This window comes from Corvus cornix, chromosome 24 (genome assembly GCF_000738735.6).
Source record: "Corvus cornix cornix isolate S_Up_H32 chromosome 24, ASM73873v5, whole genome shotgun sequence".
NCBI classification, from domain to species: domain Eukaryota; kingdom Metazoa; phylum Chordata; class Aves; order Passeriformes; family Corvidae; genus Corvus; species Corvus cornix.
This window is the reverse complement of record NC_046353.1, coordinates 2,354,669-2,379,058: the sequence shown is the minus strand read 5'-3', so window position 1 is coordinate 2,379,058 and position 24,390 is coordinate 2,354,669. Positions and strand designations below refer to the sequence as shown.

General features: G+C 50.9%; 3 protein-coding genes across 8 annotated transcripts in view; all 3 read right to left on the bottom strand.

The window, feature by feature from the left end:
• Positions 1 to 250: 250 nt before the first annotated feature.
• LOC104692103 (TLC domain-containing protein 5) lies at positions 251 to 6,521 on the bottom strand. The gene is made up of 3 exons (XM_010403869.4): positions 6,190 to 6,521; positions 3,930 to 4,134; positions 251 to 3,540 (listed from the first exon to the last, which is right to left on the bottom strand). The coding sequence occupies exons 1-3, from the start codon at positions 6,379 to 6,381 to the stop codon at positions 3,002 to 3,004; spliced, it is 936 nt and encodes a 311-aa protein (XP_010402171.2). The 5' UTR covers positions 6,382 to 6,521; the 3' UTR covers positions 251 to 3,001.
• Positions 6,522 to 10,041: 3,520 nt separating this feature from the next.
• Positions 10,042 to 12,699, bottom strand: LOC104692102 (TLC domain-containing protein 5-like). 5 transcript variants are annotated; one of them, XM_039565044.1, is made up of 3 exons: positions 12,619 to 12,699; positions 11,859 to 12,058; positions 10,042 to 11,276 (listed from the first exon to the last, which is right to left on the bottom strand). In XM_039565044.1, the coding sequence occupies exons 2-3, from the start codon at positions 12,052 to 12,054 to the stop codon at positions 10,774 to 10,776; spliced, it is 699 nt and encodes a 232-aa protein (XP_039420978.1). In that variant the 5' UTR covers positions 12,055 to 12,058; positions 12,619 to 12,699; the 3' UTR covers positions 10,042 to 10,773. The 5 variants fall into 5 exon arrangements, with proteins under 5 accessions (XP_039420978.1, XP_039420979.1, XP_039420976.1 ...); XM_039565045.1 differs by having other exon boundaries at positions 11,859 to 12,055; positions 12,619 to 12,684; XM_039565042.1 differs by lacking the exon at positions 12,619 to 12,699 and adding an exon at positions 12,420 to 12,507 and having other exon boundaries at positions 11,859 to 12,055.
• A 2,209-nt stretch (positions 12,700 to 14,908) lies between these two features.
• Positions 14,909 to 24,390, bottom strand: part of POU2F3 (POU class 2 homeobox 3) — a 39,383-nt gene continuing 29,901 nt past the window's right edge. For both annotated transcript variants that reach the window (XM_019288612.3, XM_010404034.3), the window contains 8 exons: positions 22,132 to 22,214; positions 21,824 to 22,006; positions 21,130 to 21,271; positions 19,999 to 20,135; positions 18,690 to 18,851; positions 17,544 to 17,610; positions 16,955 to 17,087; positions 14,909 to 15,567 (listed from right to left, as the gene is read on the bottom strand). In XM_019288612.3, coding sequence (XP_019144157.1) covers positions 15,528 to 15,567; positions 16,955 to 17,087; positions 17,544 to 17,610; positions 18,690 to 18,851; positions 19,999 to 20,135; positions 21,130 to 21,271; positions 21,824 to 22,006; positions 22,132 to 22,214 — 947 coding nt within the window. In that variant the 3' untranslated portion in view covers positions 14,909 to 15,527. The remainder of the gene's footprint in view (positions 15,568 to 16,954; positions 17,088 to 17,543; positions 17,611 to 18,689; positions 18,852 to 19,998; positions 20,136 to 21,129; positions 21,272 to 21,823; positions 22,007 to 22,131; positions 22,215 to 24,390) is intronic.

Sequence of the window (24,390 nt, the reverse complement as noted above, 5' to 3'; positions counted from 1 at the left end):
GCAGAGTGGCTGTTTACCAACACACCACCACAGGGCTTTCCTAGGCAATAATATTAATTTATGATTGAGATGAGCTCGCAGTGTGGAAACACAGGAGAACCATCTCCCTTGGCATCCAGGGCATGGAAAACAAAGGGAACATTTTTGCTCCATCCTATTGAGTCACTGAATCTTTTAGGTTGGAAAAGCCCTCCAAAACCATCAAGTGCAACCTTTGACTTAAGAACAGCACCCAAAGAGAGAAAACCAATTCCTCATATAATTAAATAATCTTTATTTTTATAAAACATAATACAAAGCATCTACACCATTGACTGGTGGAACATTAGTTGCTATTACACAGTAATCCAGACACAAGTTATTATTTCACACTAGTTCTGCAGTTTCCTCTCACAGTTTGCCCTAGCCACTATGGACTAGCCTGAGGACAGGTCCCACCCTGTGCTCCACAGCTTGGAATTTGTACTTCTGGGCCTGTGATTCTATGCTGGAGCCCACTCACTGGGCTATGAGGCCTTGCTCTACCTCATAAAGCCATTCCTAATTGCCCTTTTGTTTTCTTGTTTACTTTCTAAAGCCTCAGAACTGAGCAGTGCTCTCCTTCTTCCAACCAAGTTTCCCCTCAGGTCAGAAAAGGGGACCACTCAACCACTATATTTCAAAATACCTTCAAACAGGTGCTTCACAGATACTGCAGTCACTGCCATCCTCATCCACCTGGGCAGGGAAGGGCTGTAACCCCCTAAAGCTGCACCCCAACCCTCAGCAAAGGTCAGAGCCCAAACCACCAGGGCTGCTTTGGAAACTCTTCATGGTGGGCAGGTCAGCAGCTCACCAGAAATGACCAGCCTGTTTTCACCTCCATTTCTCCAGGACTTGCTGCTGAAAGCCCTCATTCCCTGCTCAGGCTGGTGGTTGAGAATCTTTTGGCTCCAGATTCCTTGCAATCCTGACCAGGGAGAACCCACCAGACACCTTTTCCTCAGCTTGGGGGTCCCTGTGAAGAAGCAGCAGCACAGCTGATCTCCACCTGCATGTCCAGCTCACTCCCTTTGACCCTGCCCTTAAGCACCTTTGCAAAACACCTCCACTCCTGCTTTTGGGATGCTGGGAAGTGCCACATTCAGGTGACAAAGCACTGCTGATGGCTCATAGCGGGAAGTGCTTCACTCAAAGCAACTTTTGTACAGCACAGCGTGACACAAACCACCGAGAATTCATCAAAGGTGGCTTGGTGCTAAATGGAAACACCCCACGAGGTAGGTTAGACTGGGCCCACTTCCCAAAGTGGGTTAAGTTGAGGCAAAAAGGCTCCTGGATGTGCTCAACAGAGCAGCAGAGCTGGGAGAAAGACCCAGCAAGCCCCAACCAGCCCTTCTTGTCTCCTTTCAAGGCTTGGTTGTGCTGATTGAGTCAAGTTTCCTTTCCAGGACCAGCTCATCAGCTGGCTCTGCTCATCTGAAGGGGTTTTTTGGGGGTTCTTCAGGTCTTTGGCTGCAGCAGGCAAGGCTCTAGCAGAAGGGGTACCTGAGCTGCACTGGAGGCTCAAAGGAGATGCTCAAAATCACAGCAACAACAAAGGAACAGCTTAAGAACATGCAGTGAAATAAACTCCAGAAGCTGCCAGCTGGGCATGGTTTTTCCCTGCAAATGGGAATAAAGATAAGTAATGCTTTTTTTTTTCTCCCAGTCAGGTTTATTTTGCTTAAAAAAGACCAGATTCTGGGCCTCTCATTTCTTTAATTACTAAGCTGTAAAATAAATCTCTCTGACCCTCTAAATGTTCACTTTTAAAAAGTGACTCAGACCCAGTCAGAGGGAAATCAGAGCCCAGGGGTCAAAGCATCAATTCAGATGAAGGAGAGCCAAAGTCAGTCTGTGGCTTCCACTAGGCAGATCTGGAGCTGGGCAACCAGAAATCCCAATTTGGATTTGGGGCACAGCTGAGGGAATTTTGGGGTTCTGCAGGCAAAATCAGGGCTTGGCTGATCAGCAAGAAAACCCCTGACTGGCAAGCCCTGATGGGGCTTCTCAAAATGGAGTGTGCTGGTCACCCAAGGATCTAAAAGCAGTGTTTGTAGGGGAGTTTTAACAGTCAAGGATGAAGAGGGAAAAATCAGGAAAAACTTTCCCTTCTGGGGTTGTGTCTTTGGGTGTGTTCACAGAGCACCTAGTCCTGTACGGCGCCAGTGCTGATTAGAGCTTCTGGACACTACAGAAAAATAAGTTATCAATATGTTAATAAATAAGTTATTAAAAGGAGTTAGAAAGGGTAGGAAACAACAACCTACCTAAAATACTGATTTTTCTAGAGTCTCACTCTAGCTCAACCACCAAAGTCGTTTCTCCCAAGGGAAACACAGGGATAATGAACCAAGTGCAGATAACAACCATCACTTTGCATTATATAGCACCTCTCAAGTAAAAATCTGAAAGTGCATAACAGATGGATCGGCTCCATCACCCCCAAGTCACAGAGGGGGAATTAGGCACAGAGTCAGAGTTGTGTGACTTGCCCAAGGCCACACAACGAGATGGTGGAAGAGCCAGGAATCCCAGCTTGGATGCAACACTAGAACATGCTTCTTCCTACCAGCATGAAGAGTCACTCTAGCTGCCTAGACCGCACAGGACACTGGACATGGAGACCTAGTGTTACCTCCTCCTCTCTTCCAAGATCCTGAAGGAGTTGGCTACAGACATCACTATTTACACCTGCACTGCTGGACTAGTCATGTTTAGCCTATAAAATTAGCCCTTCTTTCACTCATCGTTCAGGCTGGGCTTACGTACACCCCGAGCCAGCCTCTGCCAGGCCAAACACTGCAGATCCAGTGAATCCATGGCATAGCTCCATGAATTTCGGTGGAGTTACGCCAGGGATAAATTTGGCTCCAGAACTGCTAACGTGCGTTGGCTCCTCTCCCGACAGTGGCATTTCAGGCATGATCCCCCTCCTTGCCAGCCCGTGAACTCAAGGAAGTCTTTGCTCAGCATCCACTCAGTGGCTTTTGAGGTGCCCATTGGTTTTCAAGCCCAGCTCGTGGCTCCTGCGGCTCCTCCAGGCCTGGTACTTCCTCATGCTCTTCCTCCGGGCGAAGCGGCAGATGCTGACCATGAACGCCCAGGACACCACGTACATGATGACCCCGCCCAGCTTGATGTACCAGCGGGGCCTGGGCGAGGCCAGCTCGCAGTACATCAGCCAGGCGCCCACCCCGATGCGCACGCCGGTGAAGAGCACCACGAAGAGGAAATCCACCACGTCCCCCGTGAAGGTGTGGTAGCGGCCCAGCTCCTTGAGGAACCAGCGGGCCTGCAGCAGCGGGTTGGTGATCTCGCTGCCGAAGATGACGGCGTTGACGTCCGCGGCCGACTCGCCCAGGGCCAAGGAGGCGGTGATGCCCACGATGCTCACCAGGTGGTGGGCCAGCATCAGGGCACCCTCCGTCTGGAAGTACACACACCAACACAGGTCGAAGATGAAGTAGCCCAAGCTAAGGCACAGCCCGTGCACCTGAAGGGTTGTGTTGGGTGTCCCTGAAACAGAAAAACAGAGCTTTAAAGCGTGGGGGCACCGAGCGGGATGTGAGACGGGGAAGGGGTATTCACCTGCAGCGCTGGCAGGCTGGTGTTGGCTCGCACTGGTGACAGCTCAGCCACAGAAGTCCCCCAAGTCACAATACCACAGTTGTTAGCCCAGCAGCTGCACACACGTAATGGCCGCACAAAAGGTCACACGCTCTGCCAAAGTGCAGCTGGGGAGGGGCATTACACCAGCAAAGGCAGTGCCAGGCTCTCCATTCCTCTGGGGCTTTCCACCACAAAGCGGCTCAGATATCACTGCAACCATCATCCCTCAAGCAGGCTGGGGACTGAGGTGTAGGAGAACCCCTGGGGGAGGTGGGATCACCGATTTCCTCACTCACCTGGGTGACTCAGGGGCCAGGGGCCATCGATGAAGCCAATGTACGCAGACAGACAGGTGGCAAGGATGCCGTGGGTCAGTGTGACCAGCCTGCAGCTCCACTCGATGTTGCGGTGCCTGTAGCGGTGGCAGAACCACTTGTAGAGGCAGAACCAGGCCAGAAGGCTGCAGGCTGCACGAAGGGGCAGCGGGAACAGCATCCTGTCCTGGGAACAGCAGGACAGAAGGGATCAGAAAGACAAAGTGAGCAGGAGGTCGAGCCTGTGGCAGTGTCAGCACAACCCAGCACGGCTTTGCTCCGTAACCATCCCAGCCCCGAGTGGGCAGAGCTGCTTCCTGATGGGGCTGCTTGCTCCTGACAGATTTTTCTCTGCAGAGGAACTGTGTGAAAAGCACTTTGCTCTCCTTTCTGCAGACTTCATTTCATCCTTACTGGCACCAAAACCTCCAAATCTTTTGGATGCAAAAGAGTAAGAATCTATGACCATAAAGATTTTTTTTCAGCAGTATTTCTTTCATACATCTTCCCTCACACACTGTGCAATAATCTCTCAAACAAGCAAAAGACAAACTGCCAGAACAAAATTGAAGCACATAAACACTTGTGGGTGTTGCTCAAACCCTCCAAATACACATTACTCTATTCTACCCCTCGTTCATATAATGCCTTCCCATGAAATGTGTGTCTGACTCCTCCTGAGCTGTCAGGGAAGTGCAGCAAAGAAGTTGAGTCAGGCTTTGGGATACAGGAGTTTCCAGTTGTGCAACAGCCAAAGCACCACTGGTACCTGCTGCCCAACGCTGGCCCCACTCCCAGGGCTGGGGAGCACCAGAGGGACCTCACGGGATGAGGAGTCACAGCTGCAAAGCCCAACCTTCCTGTTTGGCCTGTTGGAGCATTCCCAGGAATGACTGGAGGCTGGGTAAACAAAACCATTATGTTTTAATGGGCCTTGGGAACATGGGGAGATGAAATAGGGATGGGATTAACTGCTCTGAGCGGGAATTTCCATTCACATCCCTGGTGCTCAAGGTCCACGCTCAGGGCAAATAAGGGAAGGAGAATTCTGATGTGGCAAAAGGGATTGACCAGCTGGAGAAGGCTGGTGGAAAGAAGAGGAATGAGTTTTAAAACTATTGAGGTGTTTTCCACACTTGCTCATGAAAAAGATATTTCTCCATCCCCTGGAAAAAAAATCACAGACTATCCTGAGCTGGGACCCACAGGGATCATCCCGTGCAGCCCCTGGCCCTGCACAGACACCCCAACAATCCCACCCTGTGCCTCAGAGCGCTGTCCAAACGCTCCTGGAGCTCTGGCAGCCTCGGGGCCGTGCCCAGCACCCTCTGGGGGAAGAACCTTTCCCTGAAATCCAGCCTAAACCTCCCTGACCCAGCTCCAGCCGTTCCCTCAGGAAGAAAGCAGGGAGCTTTCTTCCAATTGCACATCAAAAATCAACATTTAATGGCTTTAACTCAAAGAGGATAAGTATATATTAGATACTGGGAAGGAATCCTTCCCTGTGAGGGTGGGGAGGCCCTGGCACAGGTTGCCCAGAGCAGCTGTGGCTGCCCCTGGATCCCTGGAAGTGTCCAAGGCCAGGTTGGAGCATCCTGGGATAGTGGAAGGTGTCCCTGCCCATGGCAGGGAGTGGAACAAGATAATCTTTAAGGTTCCTTCCAGCCCAAACCATCCTGTGATTTGTCTTCAGCATACACAATATATGCACACTAGAAAGGCCAGTATCATTTAAAAACCAGCAATAATTATAGAACAATAAATAACAATTCTATATAATATACATATAAAAACTAAAAAATAAATAAAATATGATCATATATAAAATTATGTATTTCCCTATATATTATTTTATATTATTGCATATAATATATCCAATATATCTGTTATACATAAAGGAGATTATAATTTGTATCACCCGTAGCAATGAGGCCCTGAATGAAAGCAGCCTCTACAATAAACACACGTGCAGAACAGCCCGAAAGCGATTAAAAACCAGACGGGCACCTCCAGCAAAGCACCGGTATCCCGTTATCCACATTTTTTTCAGTCCAAACGGGAAAATGGAGGAGCTCACGGACCGTACCAACAGCACGAACCGCAGCCCCGGGGCACCGCCTGCGCCGCGCCCGCCCCATCCTCCCGCATCCCGCGGGATGCAGCGGCCCCCGTGCCCACCCCATTGTCCCTCCCGCATCCCCCGGGGACAGGGACAGGGACAGGACCCTTCCCCAGCACCCACCTGCCGGGCTGCGCTGCCGGGGCCGCCCCGGAACACGGAGCGAGCGGCGGCCGAGGGGCACCTGGCGGCCGGGAGGAGGGACGGCAGCGATGGGGATGAGGAGGAGGAGGAGGAGGAGAAGGAGGGAGGAGGGAATAGGGCGGAAGGATGGCGGGAAGGGCGACCCGAAGTCGCCGCGGCCTCGCAGCGCATCCCTGGGAAGCCGCCCCACTCCGGAGCATCCCTGCCCTCCTTGTTGCGTCGTGGAATGCCCGGAATTCCAAAGGATGCGCAAGGATCGTGAGCCAGCTCCTGGCCCTGCACAGACACCCCAACAATCCCGCCCAGTGCCTGAGAGCGTTGTCCAAACGTTCCTGGAGCTCTGGCAGCCTTGGGGCCGTGACCATTCCCTGGGGAGCCTGGTCAGTGCCCCACCACCCTCTTTCCCTAATATCCAACCTAAATCTCTCCTGGCACAGCTCCAGCCATTCCTTCAGGTCCTGTCCCCGGTCATCAAACAGCAGAGATTGGTGCGGCCCCTCAGGAGGAAGCTACAGACCCCAAATAGCCTCCTCCAGGTGGAACCAGCCAAGTGCCCTCAGCCACTCCTCGTATGGCCCCCCCAGACCCGGTCGTGTCCCCACAGGGCACACGGAGCATCGCTGTAGCCCGAGGACACAGAAATCAGTCCCACACCCACCCCCGCTCCAATCACCACAGAGATAACAGGCACAAAGCACACCCGGAGTTTGCTCTCCTCACGGCCGGGCAGTGCCTGATGAGTACAGACCCTTCTGCAGAGCTTCAGAGCTGTGCCAGTGCAGCAGCAGGTCCAAGGTGACATCCCCCGAGGAGTTTTGTCAGCTGCAGCAGGCTGGGAGAGCTCACACCCTGTCCTGGACATCCCCTCCATCCCCGCTGAGGCAGCAGTTACGAAGCCCAGCGATTTCTTCTCTCTGCAGGCATTCAGCGCTGCCCATTCTCTCTCCTGCCTTCCACATCCCAAATTCAGGGTTTAAGCAGGACACCTAAAGCAGCTACAGAAGTTCCTCCACCTTTCATAAGTTACAGTCAAAACAACCTCTCACACCCAAAATCGTGGGTTTGGTTTTTTCTTCATCCCGTCAAGTTTTACCTTTTGAAATGCAGGCGTTGGGAGTGGCTTGACTTGCCTATTACAGCGCTTCTAATTAGTGCTTTCAGCTGGGTATTCAACAAGATACAGATCCTACTTTTCCAGTTCAGGCCAGGTACAGGTTCCTGCTGCTACAAAATGCTCATCCTTCTGCTATTTCAGCACATCCTCATGAGCATTAACAGTGCATTTGCTCCTCTGACAAATCTGAGGTCTCATCCTGCTTCCCTCCACCTTTTCTGGCCCTCCAGTAGCATCAGTAACACCTGAGAGGGAGCTGGTTTAATATCTAGCTTAGGTCAAAGAAAAGCATGGACAGAGCATTACAGGGCTGATGTATTTCACATTAGAAGCACATTTAGATGCAACATGAGGAAAAAAGTCTTGGCTGTGAGGGTGGTGAGGGGCTGGGATGCAATTCCCAGAGAAGCTGTGGCTGCCCTGGGAGTGTCCAAGAGCAGGTTGTGGAGCAACCCAGGATAGTGGCAGGGGGTTTGGAATAAGATGAGGTGATCTTTAAGGTCCCTTCCAACCCAAGCCACTCTGGGATTCTATGAGCAGCCAGGAAGAAAACCAGAGATGTTCACAAAAGAGCCCTGAAAGCCCTAACAAGGCACAGACCACTTAATGCAGGAGGTGCAACGCAGAGAAGTTGTGGGTTGGCTTTTTCTCTAGCACAGACTTTGCACGGTGAGGTGCAAGGTGGCAAGTGAAATCATCTCCCTGTGGATTGTACCAGAAGTGAGGTGCAGTTTATACACCAATTTTCCTGTTTGCTTTGTGCAGAGTCAGCCATTTCAATGGGCTGTGCTGCACTGGCTCGTTGGGCCTGCAGATGAACAGAGTTCAGCAAAACAGCTCAGGGCAGGAACCTCTGCAAACAGTTGTTTGCACAGTGCTGCCTCATTTAGTACAGCCACAGCCTCCCCCAGCTGCACATCCTTTCCTCTGATCTCCTGGACCTGTTCTAACCAGAGCTCACAGCATTGAAAAGCATCACAGAATGTATTTATTATCTTACCCCCACTGGGAAACTCCTTGTCCACAATTAAACTGGGAATAAACACAAACTGGAAACCTGGGAGCTCAACAGGCCGTTGCTAAAACCCAGTTTTTGTGACTGTAAAAGCCCTCAAGGATATTTGACAGATGAAAAGCAGACACCTGCATTAAAAATCCCATTCTTTGAAATAAGAAATACAGTGGGATAGTGGAGGTGGATGATTTTCTAGGATCACATTAGAGGGTTTAGCACTAAAGTTCTGCTTGGGTGAGACATGGCACATGAGCACCCGAGGGCACTTATTTTGCATCAAACCTCCCCAGGTAACTCTGGTTGCACAGAAGCCACCTGGGTGCACTGGGATACTGTCCCAATACTGTCCCTCAGCTGAAGGAAAAGCATTTCCTTGCTGGAAGCCAACCCAGGCTCTCCTCCACTCCAGACAGCAGAGTCCTGGCCCATGAGGAGCAGGTTCCCAGCCAGAAACAGCCACTCAGCGGTGACTTTAGGACATCTTATAACCCCCAAGATGTTCTCATGCTTTTGATCGCTTCTCCCAAAAGAACATAGCCAAGTCACCCTGCAACCCTTCTGAACTGGTCATTACCCCAGTGGAACCCAACACAGAGAGGCAGAGTAAAAATAAAAGCCCCTTGGGATGTAGGAGACCATGGCCAGAATTTAAGTTATTCTTGTGCCCACCAAGAGCAAACCCCTCAGTTTGGTGGCTCTTAAGCTCCTTGCAGCACTGACTCATTGGCAAGGCAGGTTGTGGGTGCATTGCTCACAAACCTGAGCTTCAGCTGACCCTCACCTGCCCTTCACAGCTCCAGCCTGACCTCCAGAGTTCCTGGACTCATTTCCTCATCCCCTCTCTCCTTCCTGAACTGCACAAAGGGAATGAGCCAGTGACTCGGCATCCTCAGCCTTCCCTCAAGCCCCTTTGCCTCAGCCCTCACTCCGGCTGCCTCCTCAAGACCCAGAACAAAAGAACATCACAGCAGTCGGTTCTTTTTCGAAAGAGAACATGACTTTATTAGAAGTCCCTTCACTCAGAGGAGTTTTTGGAAGAGCACAGTGACCCGGGCAGGTGCCCACACCTCAGGAGGCCACTCTGGCTCCTGCTTTCCTAAAAATACTGGCCCAGGAACTTGCCTGGGTTCACAGCTGCAATGCTTTCAGTGGATGTGTCAAAAGTGAGGTTACTTCAGGTCATTTTTTAATCTCTGCAGACACCTTGAGGAGCCCCAGCCAAAGGCTGATATCGGCTCTGAACAGAGCCAAAGTCAGTGAGATAAGGGGAGTGGAGGAGCTGCATCCACACTGCTCCCCTCCCTCACCCCTGCATTTGCTTCTCAGCTCTCAGTGAGGCTTTTAGAGGAGACTAAATCTGAACTGTGGCCTTAAACAGAGGGAAATTCACATTAAAACCCCAGGGAAAATGTCAGAACACGATTCTGAGAGGTAAAGAAAATGAGAGAACTGTTCCATGCTCCGAGGCCTGCTGGTGTGGAGCAGATGTCACACTGAGATCTGCCTAAACATTACTGGCACCCCTGGAAATTGTCACATATTTGACTCATTAGCCAAGAATTCTGCTTAAGTGGCTTGTAAATGAGCCAACCCCAGGACAGGAAGAGCATCCAGAGGGGCTCTTTGCTATCCTCCCTCTCCCACAAAAAGCCTGATTATTCATCTTAAGCAATCCAAGTCCAGGCCAACACCTGCTCGTGGAGTTTATTGGCACAAGTCTAATTCCTGACTCTTGTTTGTGAGGACCTGAGTCAGTCCCAGAGAAATCACTCTGCTCTGAGATCAGCACCTGCCCCAATGCCAGTGTTAAAAAAAAGAAAAGGAAATGTATCATTAAAAACCAGGAGGTAAAACACTGCCTCCCCTCGAGAACCATCACTTCACACTCTCAAAGGACAGCTCCACTACACCCCTGCAAGCACTTCAGTCGTGTTCAGAGGATTTCACTCGAGTACTTAGCCAAGCACATTGTCCAAATCCAGGATTAAGGAGAGCGAGGCTCAGGAAACCTTTGCCAGGTCACTCCCCTTACCCAGCCCCACTGGCAGGAAAATGGCATTTTTCTTATTTGATTTTCTCTACGCTGTCAAATAACTGTACCTTGGAAATGAGGACAGAACATACAGACTGTGCAATTATTGGTTGCAGACTGATCGGGTCTGGCATTGCCACCCTCCTCGAGACTGTACCATTGCTGGAGAAGTCAGGGAATCAGCGTCAGCTTCCTCAGGTTTCCACTCAAATCCCTCTTCCCTCAGCTTTTCCATGTTTCTAGCGCCGATCCATCTCCTCCAGGGGCAGCAGAAAGTCAATTCCTTGTCATTTTTAGGAGTTCTTTTCACAGGAAAAAGCTCCAGCAGCCAGGCCCCAAACCCAGGGGATTGACCTCCACAACCCGTTAACGAGCGGCCAGGAAGTTTCCACAGGTGCATTCCTACTCCTGGAAAGACTGTGTGTCCAGGGAAGGGGTTTTTTTCCACACTTTCCTCCTTACAAAGCGACAAATCTCAACCATGAACCCCAAGGACACCATGTACATGGCCAGGCCCCCAGCCTTGAGGAGCCAGTTGGGCTCGGGGGACGTCACCATCCCATACACGATCCACGCTCCTGCCCCGATCCGCAGCACCAGGAAGAGGAGCACGAAGAGGAAATCCACCACTTTTCCCAGGGCGGTGTGGTAAGAGCCCATTTCCCGCAGGAACCAGCGGGTCTGGAGCAGGGGGTTGGTGATTTCACTGACAAACACCACAGCGTTCACTTCCGTGGCGGATTTGCCCAGCCCCAGCACCAGGATCATGCCACAGATGCTCAGGGTGTGGTGCAGCAGCATCAGGTCCCCCTCTGTCTGGAAGTACAGGCACCAGCCCAGGTCAAAGATGAAGTAGCCCAAGGTCAGGGACAGCACGTGGATCTGGAGAGGGGTGTTTGGTGAACCTGGAATGGAAGATGTGCATAAGTCTGGGGTCGTATTAAAGATATTTTTCTACTTTATAGACCAGTACAGGTCAAGTATGCTTCTCTCCTCCTGAATTTCCAGCCTTATCCTATAGGCCAAGTGCCAGGAATTAAGGATATTTGGTTCTGCTTCCCCTTCACACCCCAGCCTGCCCCACTGCTGCTTCTGGCCTTTTAGAAAGGCCAGGCCTCCATCAGCAGCACTATCTGAGATTTAACAATAGAAACCAGCCACCAAAACCCTGCAGCCAAATGTAAGGAGTTACTACACCCTTCACGATGTGAAAGCACTTTGTTCTCCGTGCCTTGCTACGCCTGATGCTGCAATAAACTCAAGCTGCCAACCTGAATGCTTCCAATTTGTACACAGATAAACAACAACAAAAAAATAATAAAAGAACAAAGAACAAAAGGATGAACAGTGAGAAGTGATAGAAAAAGAAGCAGAAGAATTAAACAAATTTTTGCCCCCAAAACACACCTGGAAGAGGAGAGGAAATCAGCCCCTCCCTCCACCTGTGACAGAGCCACAGGTGAGCACAGGTGAGACTCTGCACATACCTGCGTGGGTCAGAGGCCAGGGGCCATCCAGGAACACGACGTAGCCAGAGAGGCAGGTGACAATGAGCCCGTGCAGGAGGGTGACGAGGCGGCAGCTCCACTTGCAGGAACGCTGCCTGTTCCAGCGGCAGAAGCAGCCGTACAGACACAGCCAGGTGACAAAGCTGCAGGTCACCTCCAGGACGATGGGAACCATCCTGCTGGACACGGAGGGACAGCGTGAGGAGGGCAGCAGCCCCCTCAGCAAGCCATGTTCATCCACACCATCCTCCGTGTCCACCCCAGCACATCCACGGAAAACCCCGACAGCGGGGAAAAGCCCCACAAACAACCGAAACGAGCAAAACAAACCTCGTCCCCCCCGCCCGTGAGCACCGCGCCCTCCCGAGCCCCCTCAGCACCATTTCCAGATACCCAAATCCGAAGGGAAAACCACAATCCCAACCCTCCCGCTGCCAAAGCGTCTCTGCCCCCGGGAACCAGGACGCGTGGGGGGACCGGACCCCAGCTCGGCACGGGGCTGGGGGGTCCCCGATACCCTGAGCGCCCCCAAATCCTCACCCCGCTCCGGCACCGACCCCGCTCCGGCTCTGCGTGCCCGGCACCTGCGCCCGGCTGGGGCTGCCCGGGCGGGGAGGCGGTGCCGCCGCTCCCGGAGCTTTTTTATCGTCCCTGCCCTGCCCCGCCCTGCCCGGCCCGGCCCCCGCGGGATCCCCCGGGGATGCTCCGCTGCATCCCCGCTCGCTCAGCCCCGCTTTACCTGCCCCGGAGGCGGCCAGGGATGCGCGGAGCGGAGCTGCGAGCCCCGGGGCAGGGCCGGAGCCGGGGCAGGGCGGGCAGGGAACGGGGAACGGGGCGGGGGAGCGGGGACGGGCGGGTGGTGCCTCCGCCCAGCCTCGGCTCGCCCGGCTGGAGCCGCCCCGGAGAGCGCCCAGACTTTGTTTTGGTTGGGTGTTTTCCATTCTGGTGATGGAGAATAAAGCTGCATCAGGCAAGAGGGGAGGTGCTGTTGTCCTTTTTTTTTCCCTTTATTCTTTTTTCCATTTATTTTTTTTCCCCCCGAGTGTCCTGGAGTTCTCTTTCGATCTTTCAACCAGCTGGGGGCACAGGGACCACCTTGGTGCTGTCCTGTGCTGGTGGCAGGGAGGGCAGGCTGAGACAGGAGTCAGAGAGCTCGGGATAGGCTGGGTCCGGGGCTGGGAGTGGTGCTGGACACTCGGGGCTCAGGGAGATGTGACACAGAACGTGCAGAACAGGATGAGTGAGCCAGGAGCTGAGCTGGGGCCAAGTTCAGGGCTAGGAGTGAGTAACCAGGACAGGGCTGTGCTTCCTCCAACCCCTGCCAGCCACCTCGGTGTCAGCACTGTGTCACTCCTGACTTAATTTACTTCAAAATCTGAGATTGTGGCCCCCAAACAACGCAGATTTTCTCTACAGCCAGAGCTCTGCACTGGGAGTGAAACCACCGAGGGCATGAGAGCCCTTCTGTGGTGCCCGAGGTCTGCCTCGTGTGTGCTGCACTCCACAGGAGGCTCCTCAGAGTTAGACATTCAAATGTCCTTTTAATTGGATCGTAGATTATAGGTTGCTCTTATATTTGAGCTAAAACTTGCTGGGTTTTGTCTCCTTTCCTGCTCTGAGAAAGGGCGTCCCACTGCAGTTTGAGCATTAATCCCTGCTGGCATCTGCAAATCTGAGCCTGAATTGAAGCTAGGATATTAAATTGGACTGTTAGGATCCATGTAATTCTACCAGAGCTGCAAATCCCAAGGCTGGGAGCATCAGGAGTGATGAAGGAAGTTGGTGGCATCATTTGGACACTGAGAAATGCTCAAAATCTCCCTTCAGGCCACAGGGAAACCTGGGAAGGAGAAGGAATATTCTCCCAGCTTGCACTCGCTCTCTTCACAGGGGGAAATCAGAGGAGGAAAGAAATGAATGAACAATAAAAGAAATTAAATAGTAACAGCAAATTGTTAATTTTGAAGCTCTCCCCAGCCTTGCTTCAACTTGGGCACTGCTAAATGCCAATTTATGGGGTATCCCAGCTCCTGGTCTGCAGCTGGAATTGCCACAGCAGCTCTCCTTGGAGAAGAGCAGGGACAGAGAGCACGGAGTGGTCCAGGCACAGGAGCTGCTCTGGTGACAGCTCAGCTTGTTCAGGAGGTCACTGAGCTCTCACACGGAGCAATTGCTCCCTGCATTGTTTCTCTGTGGCTGTGGGAGGTGACTCTTGGTCCTGGAAAGCTGGGATTTCCTGCTCTGTTTACTTTTAATCCCTTAGATGCTCTCCTGCGAGGCTGGAAGCGTTCCTGGACGGCAGCGGAATGGAGCTCTTTCCCTTCCAACTGGAGATTTTTGTGGAGCAAACAAACTGCTGGTGTTTGTTTTCCCACTCAGGGCCGGTTTATCAATAAATCCCAGGGATTTGTCGTTGTGCTTATAAACTTTGTGGAGGAGATGAACCCTCAGGACGTGTTTGCACAACACCTGGCACATGATCTCAGCAGAAATATCAACGTGCAGGTGCCGTTATTCAGCTTTTAAGACATTGGTGATTTCCCTCCCAGCTTTCAGAAACACTATTCCAAAGTTTCTGCAGGTGGGAGCAAATTACTTGGACGAATTCCTGAGACCCCAGAAGTTCTTGTCAGTTAACAGCCAGATTTGGATTTAATGTATTTTCTCAAGGCTCTAAGAGTATATGGAGGTACAGTAAATTGTAAATGGATTATTGGAAATAACTGATTTAATGTTGTTTGTGGTGTCTTTTGAGCAAGAGGCTCACAAACCTCTGCAAGTCTGGACCAAGTCACCTGACTCTGAAGGAAAAATCCAAATTACTGCTCAGCTCCCAAGAGCAAGAATTACTGGGTAAAATGTGCAGGCAAAGGTTATGAAGACAATCAGTGCTCACTCATCCTCATCCCACCAAATCAGCACAAATCTCATTTGTGCTCATGGAATCAGAATTTCCCCCAAGGTTTAGAGCAATAACAAGACCTGGACACAAGTTTTGCAAAAGACAGGTTTTTTTGGTTGGTTGGTTGGTTGGTATTTTTTTAAAGGAAAAAATAAGAAGGCTCTAAAATACTTAATTAAAAAAAAAAAAAAGGAAGGGGAAAAAAAACAAAAAGCACCTTTAGAAAGGGAGCAGGAGGCGCAAAGCAAGTGGATCGGGAGCCTGGGGAAAACCAAGGCTCCCACCCAGCCACGGGGCTGCGGTGAAATGAACTCAAACCTCGGCTCAGTTTGGGGGCTGTGCGTGACAGGAAGAGCAGGAGGGACCCTCCTTCCTTTTGGGAAGCTCTGGAACGGGACGGGGACAGAGAGAGAGGAGAGTCCTGACACGGGAATCCCGCCCGGGAGGATGCGGAGCTGCAAGCAGAGGAGCCATGCGAGGACAGCAAAGCAGGGGCTCGCCCTGGAGCCGGGCACAGGGGGACAGTGGCACTGTGGGGGCTGAGGGGAAGGGGGACAATGTCACTGTGGGGCTGGGGGGGCCTCGGGGAAGGGCTGGGCTGCAGTTTGAGTCCCTGCACAGCCCCGCTGCTGGGGGGCCCTGGCGCGAGGCTGCGCTGGCAGCGGTGGAAGGCACTGGAAGGCCCCGAGCATCGTTGGTCCACGGCCCGGTGGCAGAGCTGCTCTCGCCCTGGCGGAGGAGGCGTCTCAGTGGAGGTAGGTGGGTTGGTTCCATCGGTACCAGGATCTGTTTGCAACACGGAAAAACAGCGGTTTCACCTCGGAGGAAAAGTCAGCCCCAATTCCTTCGCAGCCCTACTGGGGCTCAGCCCATGCTGCAGGTTGATCGCAGGCAGTGAGCGCTGGGCACTGCGAGTGGATAAATCACATCCTTCTGCTCCTTTCACAGCCCCTGTGCAGTGTGCTGGCTCCCAGGGACACTGATCACCCACATCTGGGCCTCTCATGGATATTCCCATTCATGTTCCAGCGTAGAAGCACCATTCCCATATCCAGGGCATGGGAAGAAATCAGAATTTGTATTGCATCATAGCAACCCCCCCTTGTTTCTAAACAAGATCTTCCTCATTTCAGCTGCTACCTGGCCTTTTTCTTTTTAAATCACAGGAGATTTTGTTAGAAAAAAAGTTCTGTTTCATTTAATGTTTCCACTAAAACCAGAGACGATAAAAGTGTTTCAGTTCGAGGTAAATGAGGAGTGGGGGAAGCCAGAAAGCAGAAATAGTTTCTCTCTTTTTTTTTGTGTCAGAACGTTTTGAAAAAAAACTTATTTTAGTATTAAAACAAAAAAAGAAATATTTTTCAAGAAATGATCTTTTCCACTCCCTGCTTCTATAACAAAACCTCACTCCAAGCAACAAATTCTGTGTTGCAGGGACAGCATAGAGGGAGGGGGATTCATGGCACAGGGTGACCCAAGAGCTGTGGGTAAACCCCTCTGCTCTGGTGCCTCCCTAACTCAGCATCCTCGAGGTGATGCAGCAGAAATCACAAGTGCAGAGAGCCCCCAGGGAAACAGCCAGCAGGGCTCTGAGCCCTCGTGTCTGGTTTAATGCTTTTGCAGCCTCTAAAGGCAGGGTGGAGGGGAAAAAGTAATCCTTGTTGTGCCACTGTGGAAGAGTTGCTCACAGCAGAGCTCTCTGGGTGGCACTGCAGGAGAGAAAACTGGCTGTGGGTGGGTTATCCAAGCAGGAACAGCAGAATAAACCTGCCTCTGCTTCCTTCACACAGGAGTCCGGTGAGGACAGTGTTTCTAATCACTTTGGGGTTGGTTTTTTCAATTTTTTTTTTTAACCCAGCACAGTTTTTCAGGCAAAACTTGATTGACTATTCATTTTCAAGCAGAAAAACAGCCACATCTCAAGAATCATGGAATATCGTGAGCTGGAAGGGAGCCACCAGGATCATCAAATCCAACTGCTGTCCCTGCACAGGACACCCCAGCAATCCCACCCTGTCCCTGAGACGTTACACTTGAAGCTTCACACAAGAACATCCCACATTGCTGGGATCTCTAAAAGCTTTCCTGTTCTTCCTGAAGATCCCACTGCTTTCCCCACAACCCCCCGATGCCCTGGGTTGGTTTTGTGAGCTGTGGGGCCCCCCTGCCTTACCCTGAAGAGTTGAAGCCAGAGGAGTTCATGGCAGCTTTGGAGTTGCTCTGGGCTGTGCCGGGGCTGCTGGCATGGAGGGCACTGCCAGGGGACGAGGGCCTGCTGGAGTTCCCTGGCGAGCACGAGGATGTCACTGCGTGGCAGAGAGCAGAGTGAGCCTGGGGTCTCCTCTTCCTGCCCAAACATTCCCACCCCATCCCTGTGCCCATCCCGTGGCTCCTCTGATTCACTGCCCCTGCCGTGGGGAAGGTGGGGGACCCCAGGAATGTTCCCTGTTCCTATATCTGGGAATCTCACGTCTCCACAGAGATCCGACACTGACCCACCCTTTGTTTGGCTCCCAGTTATGCCTGGCTCCCAAACCTAAACACCCCAGCCCAGGGTTATCCTGGAAATGCTCTTTTGCCCAGTGTTTTCCATGTTTTTATGCCACCCAACAGAAAGACTCGGCTGTTCTTATCCCAGCTGTGTGGGGGCTCTTTCCCTGGCCAAAGCCAGGGGTCTGATGAAGATTATCCTGACCCAGAAATGGAGGAGTCAGGGATAACCAGGCAGAGGAAGGAGGGAAGGGAGGTTTCCCAAGGCTCACCAGTCCCAGGCATGGTGCTGTGCACTGGATTGACGGAGAGGGGCCCCAAGGACCCTGAGGTAGAGACCTAGGCAGGAACAGAGGCAGGCAGTGAGCACTGGGCACTGTGAGCAGATAAATCACATCCTTCTGCTCCTTTCACAGCCCCTGTGCAGTGTGCTGGCTCCCAGGGACACTGATCACCCACATCTGGGCCTCTCATGGATATTTCCATTCATGTTCCAGTGTAGAAGCGCCATTCCCATATCCAGGGCCATGGGAAGAAATCAGAATTTGTATTGCACGTGCCTGACACTCTCCACATCCATCTAAACTTATGGATCAGCAATGGAAAAGCCTGAAATGATCAAATTTTCCGGAAGCCCCAAGATCCACTCGGACATCTCAGAGCGGGTGTTCTCAGCCTGGAATTTCCCAGCTGCCTCTGGTTTAGGGCACAAACAATCCCAATCTCCTTTAGGGCAGTTTAATTCTCAGGTGACAATTGGCAGTTTGGGAGCTGCAATCCAAATTAGCCTGGGGCATTGATTCCTGAAGGGAGTGCTTTGTTCAGGGAGGCTGATGAGTGAGGGCACAGCAGTCACAGGGGGATTCCTCACCCAGTCTCTTGCTGTGGCAACCCAAGCGTTTGTTTTGGTGCCCAAACAGGTTGGGCAACCAGCAACCAAACTTCCCGTGATGTTTTGCTGCCTTCTGATGGGTAATTCCAAAAGCCAGGAGATTTCAAGATAAAATCCTGCTGGCGAACACAGACCCTGCCTCCCACTCCTGTGCTGCAGCACTGAGGAGGTTCCTGCCACTTTTAAATGGCAAAGGCACCGGGCAACTCGTAAATGAACCAGCAGAAATGCAGCTAAATTGATAAGAGTGTGTGTAATCCTCATCCTCCATTAACTTTGGAGAGATTTTCTTTATCAATCTCTGGGGGAAAAGCTTTGGGATAGCATCCTGATTTGAATAAATTATCCTACAATTAAGCTAATCAATTCCTCCTAGGAAATTTGTATTTTCTTTCTACTGTGTTCAATAGCTAGAATTATCACTTAATTAACTGTTATAATTGAGTTGATTGTTTTCAATCGATAGAATAATAATGAATGTTCTGGATGAGATTCCATTCAGGTGGCTGAATCCCAAGTGCCTCACCAGTCTGGAGTTGTAGATGGGTGATTTGATGGGGGATGGCATCGGGCAGCTGATCCGCTTTTCCTTCTGGCGCCGGTTGCAGAACCAGACCCGAACCACCTCCTTTTCCATGGAGAGCTGCTCTGCTATCAAGGAGATCTCCTCTGAGCTGGGCTTGGGGTTCTGCTGAGAGAGGCAGGAGGTTAAAAAAGCCCCAAAGAGCACAAGGAGATCTCTGAGCTGGGCTTGGGGTTCTGCTGAGAGAGGCAGGAGGTTAAAAAAGCCCCAAAGAGCGTCAGTGGCTGCTGGGAGGACAAGGGTGGGGTTGGCTGCGAGCTGGGGAGGGGACAAAAGCTCCATCTGAGGCCGAGGGTAAATATTTGGGTGAGAGATTATGTTCTGTGAACCAGAAAGTGCCTCTGGTTCCACATCAGCTCTCCCGGAGTCGGGGCGGGGCTGAGTCACAGCTTCTGACCCTGTCATTGCACAAATCACCGTCCTCTTTGAGCTGAACAGCCCCAAAATCAGTGCTGGGGTCACCCAAACCTGGTGGCCTTGGCACTGTCCAAGCCACTGCCTCTCTCTGCCCCCAGCCCTCATTTAGAAAGGGAAATAACAGAACCCACCCCGCCTCCCGAGTCTTTTATTTTCATTCCTTTTAGCTCTGTGGGGTTTGCTCGGAGCTGAAGCTCAAAAATATCAAAGATATCTGGCACAGAGGTGCCAAGATAATGTTCCCATTACAGAGAATGGCTTCTACCAGCTAAAAAGGAGCTGCCAAAATGAGCTGATGATGGCTGGGCAAGTTTTGGTAGGAGGGAGAAACCAAGAGAAAACAAGCTCAGAAACAGCTTTGATTTGAGAAATTTCCAAAGCTCAGTTTAGCCCTGCTGATTAAAGCTCTGCTTGGGTTCTGTAGTGAATTTTCTTGAAATTCTTGGAGCTTAAAAAGTAGAAGGGCTCCACTTCTGAATGGGCTCAGCAAAAATACTTGGAGCAACAAGTTCTGGGGTCTCACAAGAGCTGCTTAATGGGTCATCAGAGCTCCTGTGACACATCTGCAACTCAAAAAGAGCTGGGTGCAGAGATCAGCTTTGGCCCAAATGTGGTGCTAAAATTGTAATTCCCTTAAAACAACATTCAACAAGGAAATAACTGGGAATCTCATTGGGTTTAACTCTTTACCTGTTGCCCCTTCAAGCATTTTCTAACCTGCTATCAAATTAAAACCCCAAAACAACCTCTTTTCTGGAGGGGATTCAGTGCTCCAGCCTTGCAAATGCCAAGCTCAGGGAGAGTTCCCAACAGATGGAAAGATTTTCCCCCTCACATCTTGAAATCTCTTCTCCAGCGTGGAGCGGATGTTGGTCTCGATGCTGGTCCTCTTCTTCCTTTTCCGTCCAAACATCTCGTTCACGGAGGGGTAGGAATTGGGGGTGCTCATGGAAGAATCCAAAGGAGCAGATTCTGGGGGAAGAGGGAGGGAAAAAGAGATTTGCAAGAAGATAATGAGTTATTTTCATTCCCAGTTACTTTTTGTGAAACAAAGGCGCCTCCTAAAATAGATAAATTGTTCCCACATTGTGGCTCCTCCCTCTGCTGATGATTAAAATTGCTCCAAATCCATCGACGAGCTTGTCCAAATCAGGGAAGGAATAGGAGTGCTGATACTTTAACCCACACACCATCTTTCCTTTGTGAGCCTGATGTCCAGCCTGCTCTGGTAGGGCCCAGGGGTGTTCCAAGGAGTTCATTGCACCCAGATGAAGATGTTGACCAAACCCTTTGGCTCGGGGTGGCCAAGATGTGATAAATGGCTCAGACATCCTGAAGGGCTGGGCGAAGCACGAGGCTGGTGTGAGGTCAGCACAGGACACCACCCCAAATCCTGCTGCCCCTGGGAATTCCCCTCTCAGTGATATCTTCCTTTTCCAGTTACCCCTCCTGGGCTGATGCCTGAGTGTAGATACAAAAATGCTGCTAGCAAGGATTTTCTTGCTATTTTCTAAGTGCATGAGAGACTTTTCTCTCTCACAGAAGAGGCAGCAGAGTTCTGTAAACAACCAAGCCACCTGCAACCTTGAAAAGTCTTGTTTATGGTACAGTAGAAAAATATTTTGACAATGGATGTTTTAGGATTTTAGCCAATCACCCCAAGGGGTGGCTGGTCCTTTGTCCAATCAGACTACGAAGAAAAAAGTCTACAAAAGAGTTTGTAAAATAATTAAATAAATCAATCTTGCTGCACAATTCCTGCCTGCTGGATCTTCTCTCCTCCTCCTCCCTACGGCTGTGGGACACGGTGATGTACCCTAGGGCCCAGGCCTGTGGTAATACCCGAGCACCTCAGCAGCTCCTTCCCTCCTTTTGCAGCTCACACAGGGAGGGGCTGAATGGATTTGAGGCTCCTGGATGGATCCTCTCCTGCTGGTGGTGGCACTTCTGCCTTGATGTCACCTACCTGCGTCACTGAGCCACTTCTCCAGCAGTGGCTTGAGCTTGCACATGTTCTTGAAGCTCAGGTTGAGAGCCTCGAAGCGGGAGATCGTGGTCTGGCTGAAGTCGTTGCCGTAGAGCTTCCCCATGGCCAGGCCAACGTCACCCTGCCAGGGGACACCCAAATCCCAGCGTGAGCACAGGGAAAGCCCTCACAGCTGCCACAGCCCCGCCCACAAGCACTGAATGAACTGGGCTGGGCAAGCCTTTGAGGTCATCGAGTCCAACCTGCGACCTAACACCCCCTCATCAACTAAACCATGGCACCGAGTGCCACGTCCAGGCTTCTTTTAAACACATATAGGGCACGGGGACTCCACCACCTCCCTGGGCAGGTCATTCCTGCCCTAGTCACTCTTCCAGTGAAGAATTTTTTCCTGATGTCCAGCCTCAACTTCCCCCCAGGCTGCTTCCAGGATAGCTTCAGCCTTGTTCCCATGACCTGCCTGCCAGGGAGAGGGGATTTTTTCCCCACAGCAATCTGCCCCACACCCCTTAATATTGGAGAAGGTGCAGGTATTGAGGTGATGAGGTGTTAGGAATGGTTTTTCTCTTTGTGTATTTGGAAAGGGATGCCGCAAAATAACCCAAATTTACCTAATCCAGCCTTTCTGGAGGAAAGGCTCTGCCCCAAACTCCTCCCATCCCCTCCCTCTCACCTGTGTGAACCCCAGCTTGATCCTCCTTTGTTTGAAAGTCTTGGCGAACTTCTCCAGCTCCTCCAGGTCGCTGGGCTCCTCAGAAGCCCCTGCTGGGGTCAGGTGCTTTGCCACTTGCAAGTGCTGGGGGACGTCCAGGTGGGGTTCGACCGAGGAGCCGGGGAGGCCAGAGCGCCCCACAGCCTGCCCAGACACCCCAAAAGAGATGCTCAGAGTCACGAAAATAGAAAACCACCCCGTTTTCTGTGCCACTTGCCCTCCCTAAAGCAGCAGCGGGGAGTTCACCACGCTCTCAGGTGTGTTGTTACCTGGGAGGCCAGGCTGGGTCCGGGCTGGGAGAGGAGGAGGCTGCCCTGCTGCTGAGGGAACGAGAGGAGGTTTGGCTGCAAAGCTGAGGAGAAAAAAGAGAGACACGGCTGCTCAGTGAACATCCCCAGGAAAGCTCGGAGTGGGAAGCTCCCTAAGTTATTTCTTGCCCAAAATACAAGAATTTCAGCCATTAGGGAAGTGTCGGGCTCTGAGCTGGATTATGAGGAAGAAAAGGTTCTTCCCGTGGCTTTTTAGCCTGCAAGGGATTATTACAATAATGATAGAAGTGAAATATCTCATTTGCTGATCCCTGAGTGTCACTCATCGTGCTCAGGCATTTTAGAGACCTCTAACCTTGATTTTAGGTGCCAAGCAGCAGAGAATTTCCTACATCCTCCATGGGGATCCCTCCCAGTGCTTAATCATTGTAGCTCTTAGAAAAATGGACATCTTATTTCCAATATAAGCTCTTCTGACTCCGACTTTCAGCCACTTGATCTTGTTAAAAAACTCCTGATCCTCCAGTTAATCTCGTGAGCCCTCCCACTCTGCTCTCTGTTCTACATTTCATTTTCAAGTGTCATTTGGAAGCCATCTGACCCTTCCCTTCCTACCCTACTGTATTTCAAACAAATTGAATTTCTTTCAGAACGTAGGAGCTGACACGAAATGATGAAAGGGAAAAAGAAGGGAAATCCATAAACCCAACAAAAACTGGGATTTATGGAGACTGTGTAATTGTTTAGTTGACAAACTGCCAAGTGCAAGCCTATATCTCTTAGAGGGAATGTCCTACAGGATCAGGTTGTGTAGTTCCCTAGAAATTTAGTTGGTATCAAGTCCATTGTGAGTGAAACCTAAAGAATTTAGTGAGGATTTATAACCTTGCCCAGAGCAGTCAATATATTTAATTGATTATAACTGCCAATTACAGGGAAGTCCATAGAAATTTATGGACTTCTGCTAATAAAAGGGAAAACAGATAATCTCCAGAACCAATCACTCACTCTCTCACTCTTTCTGCCTTTTCTTATTTAATTTAGATCTGATGTGCACTATCCCATTTATTTACTTAGGCTGGGGTTGGAATAAGCCTTCCCTAACGCTGGAACAACTCAGAATTTCAAATCCAGGCTGGTAATGAGGTGCACATTTTTACCAGTGCAGGTAATTAATCACTGCCGTGGCTTTGCCTTGGGACATGGCAGATGCTCTGTCATTTGGAGTCTTTAAAATCATGATTGAACACCTTTGTGAGAGCTCAGCTCTGGCTCTGAGGGAAATGAAGGGCTGCATTCAGGAATCACCGGTCTGGCAGCTGAGATGAAGATTTCAGCAGCGATATTTCGACTGACAGGATTCCCAAAATCTCTGTGGCTGCTCATTGCCACCTTTACAGAGCTCTCCCACCCCGACTCAGGTGTGCCAGGATTAGGGCTGCGCAGGGAACGAGGGAATCAGAGCTGGGAATTTATCTGAGAGCTTCAAAACACAACCCCAACTAAAATTCACATCCCTCCTGGAAAGGGGCAGCCCCCAGCCAAGCCCCTTTGGCCACAAAATCCATTTATGGAGCCACGGTCTGAAATCAGGAGACACCCAGGGCATTCCCTGATGGCCCCAGGGGCAATTCTGGAATATTTTCTGCCTTTCTGCAGGAGGAAGAAAACTCCACTTGTACAAAACAACAAATTCCACAGAGCCAACCTGAGCCTTCCCTTTCACTCCCCACTGGCTCTGTGTGCACGTGGCAAAGGATCACTAAAACCCGGCAATCACCCATGCAAATGGAACTGTTCCTGCACAAAAATCCAACTCCTGGCCAGAATATCCAGTCCTGGTCAAGCCTGGAACTGGAAGGGGTGACAACCAAAGATAGCTGCCAAAAAAAGTCAGTGAACAGAGAAATTCTCATCTATAAAAGGCAGCGAGTTCTGCTTTGCAGTAAAAGATGCTTATTATTCATGAATAAAAGCAGGCAGTGAGGAATAGATTGTCCTGACCGTATTTCAAACAAACTAATTCAAAATTATTTGTAAATATACATCAAGTACCTTTATCCATCACTCAGCAGCATCTGGCAGAGAGCAGAATTTATATATTGTCAGGAAGAAATAAAGTCCCCACTTGCTTTTGGAGTGTGCGAACCAGTGGGTTCAAGCTGCAGAGATTTAAGGTTATAATCCTGAATTCCAGTTCATGTGGAGGCAGCTCTGTGCTGGGATAAATCCAGAACACAAGCAAAGCATGCAAGTCCC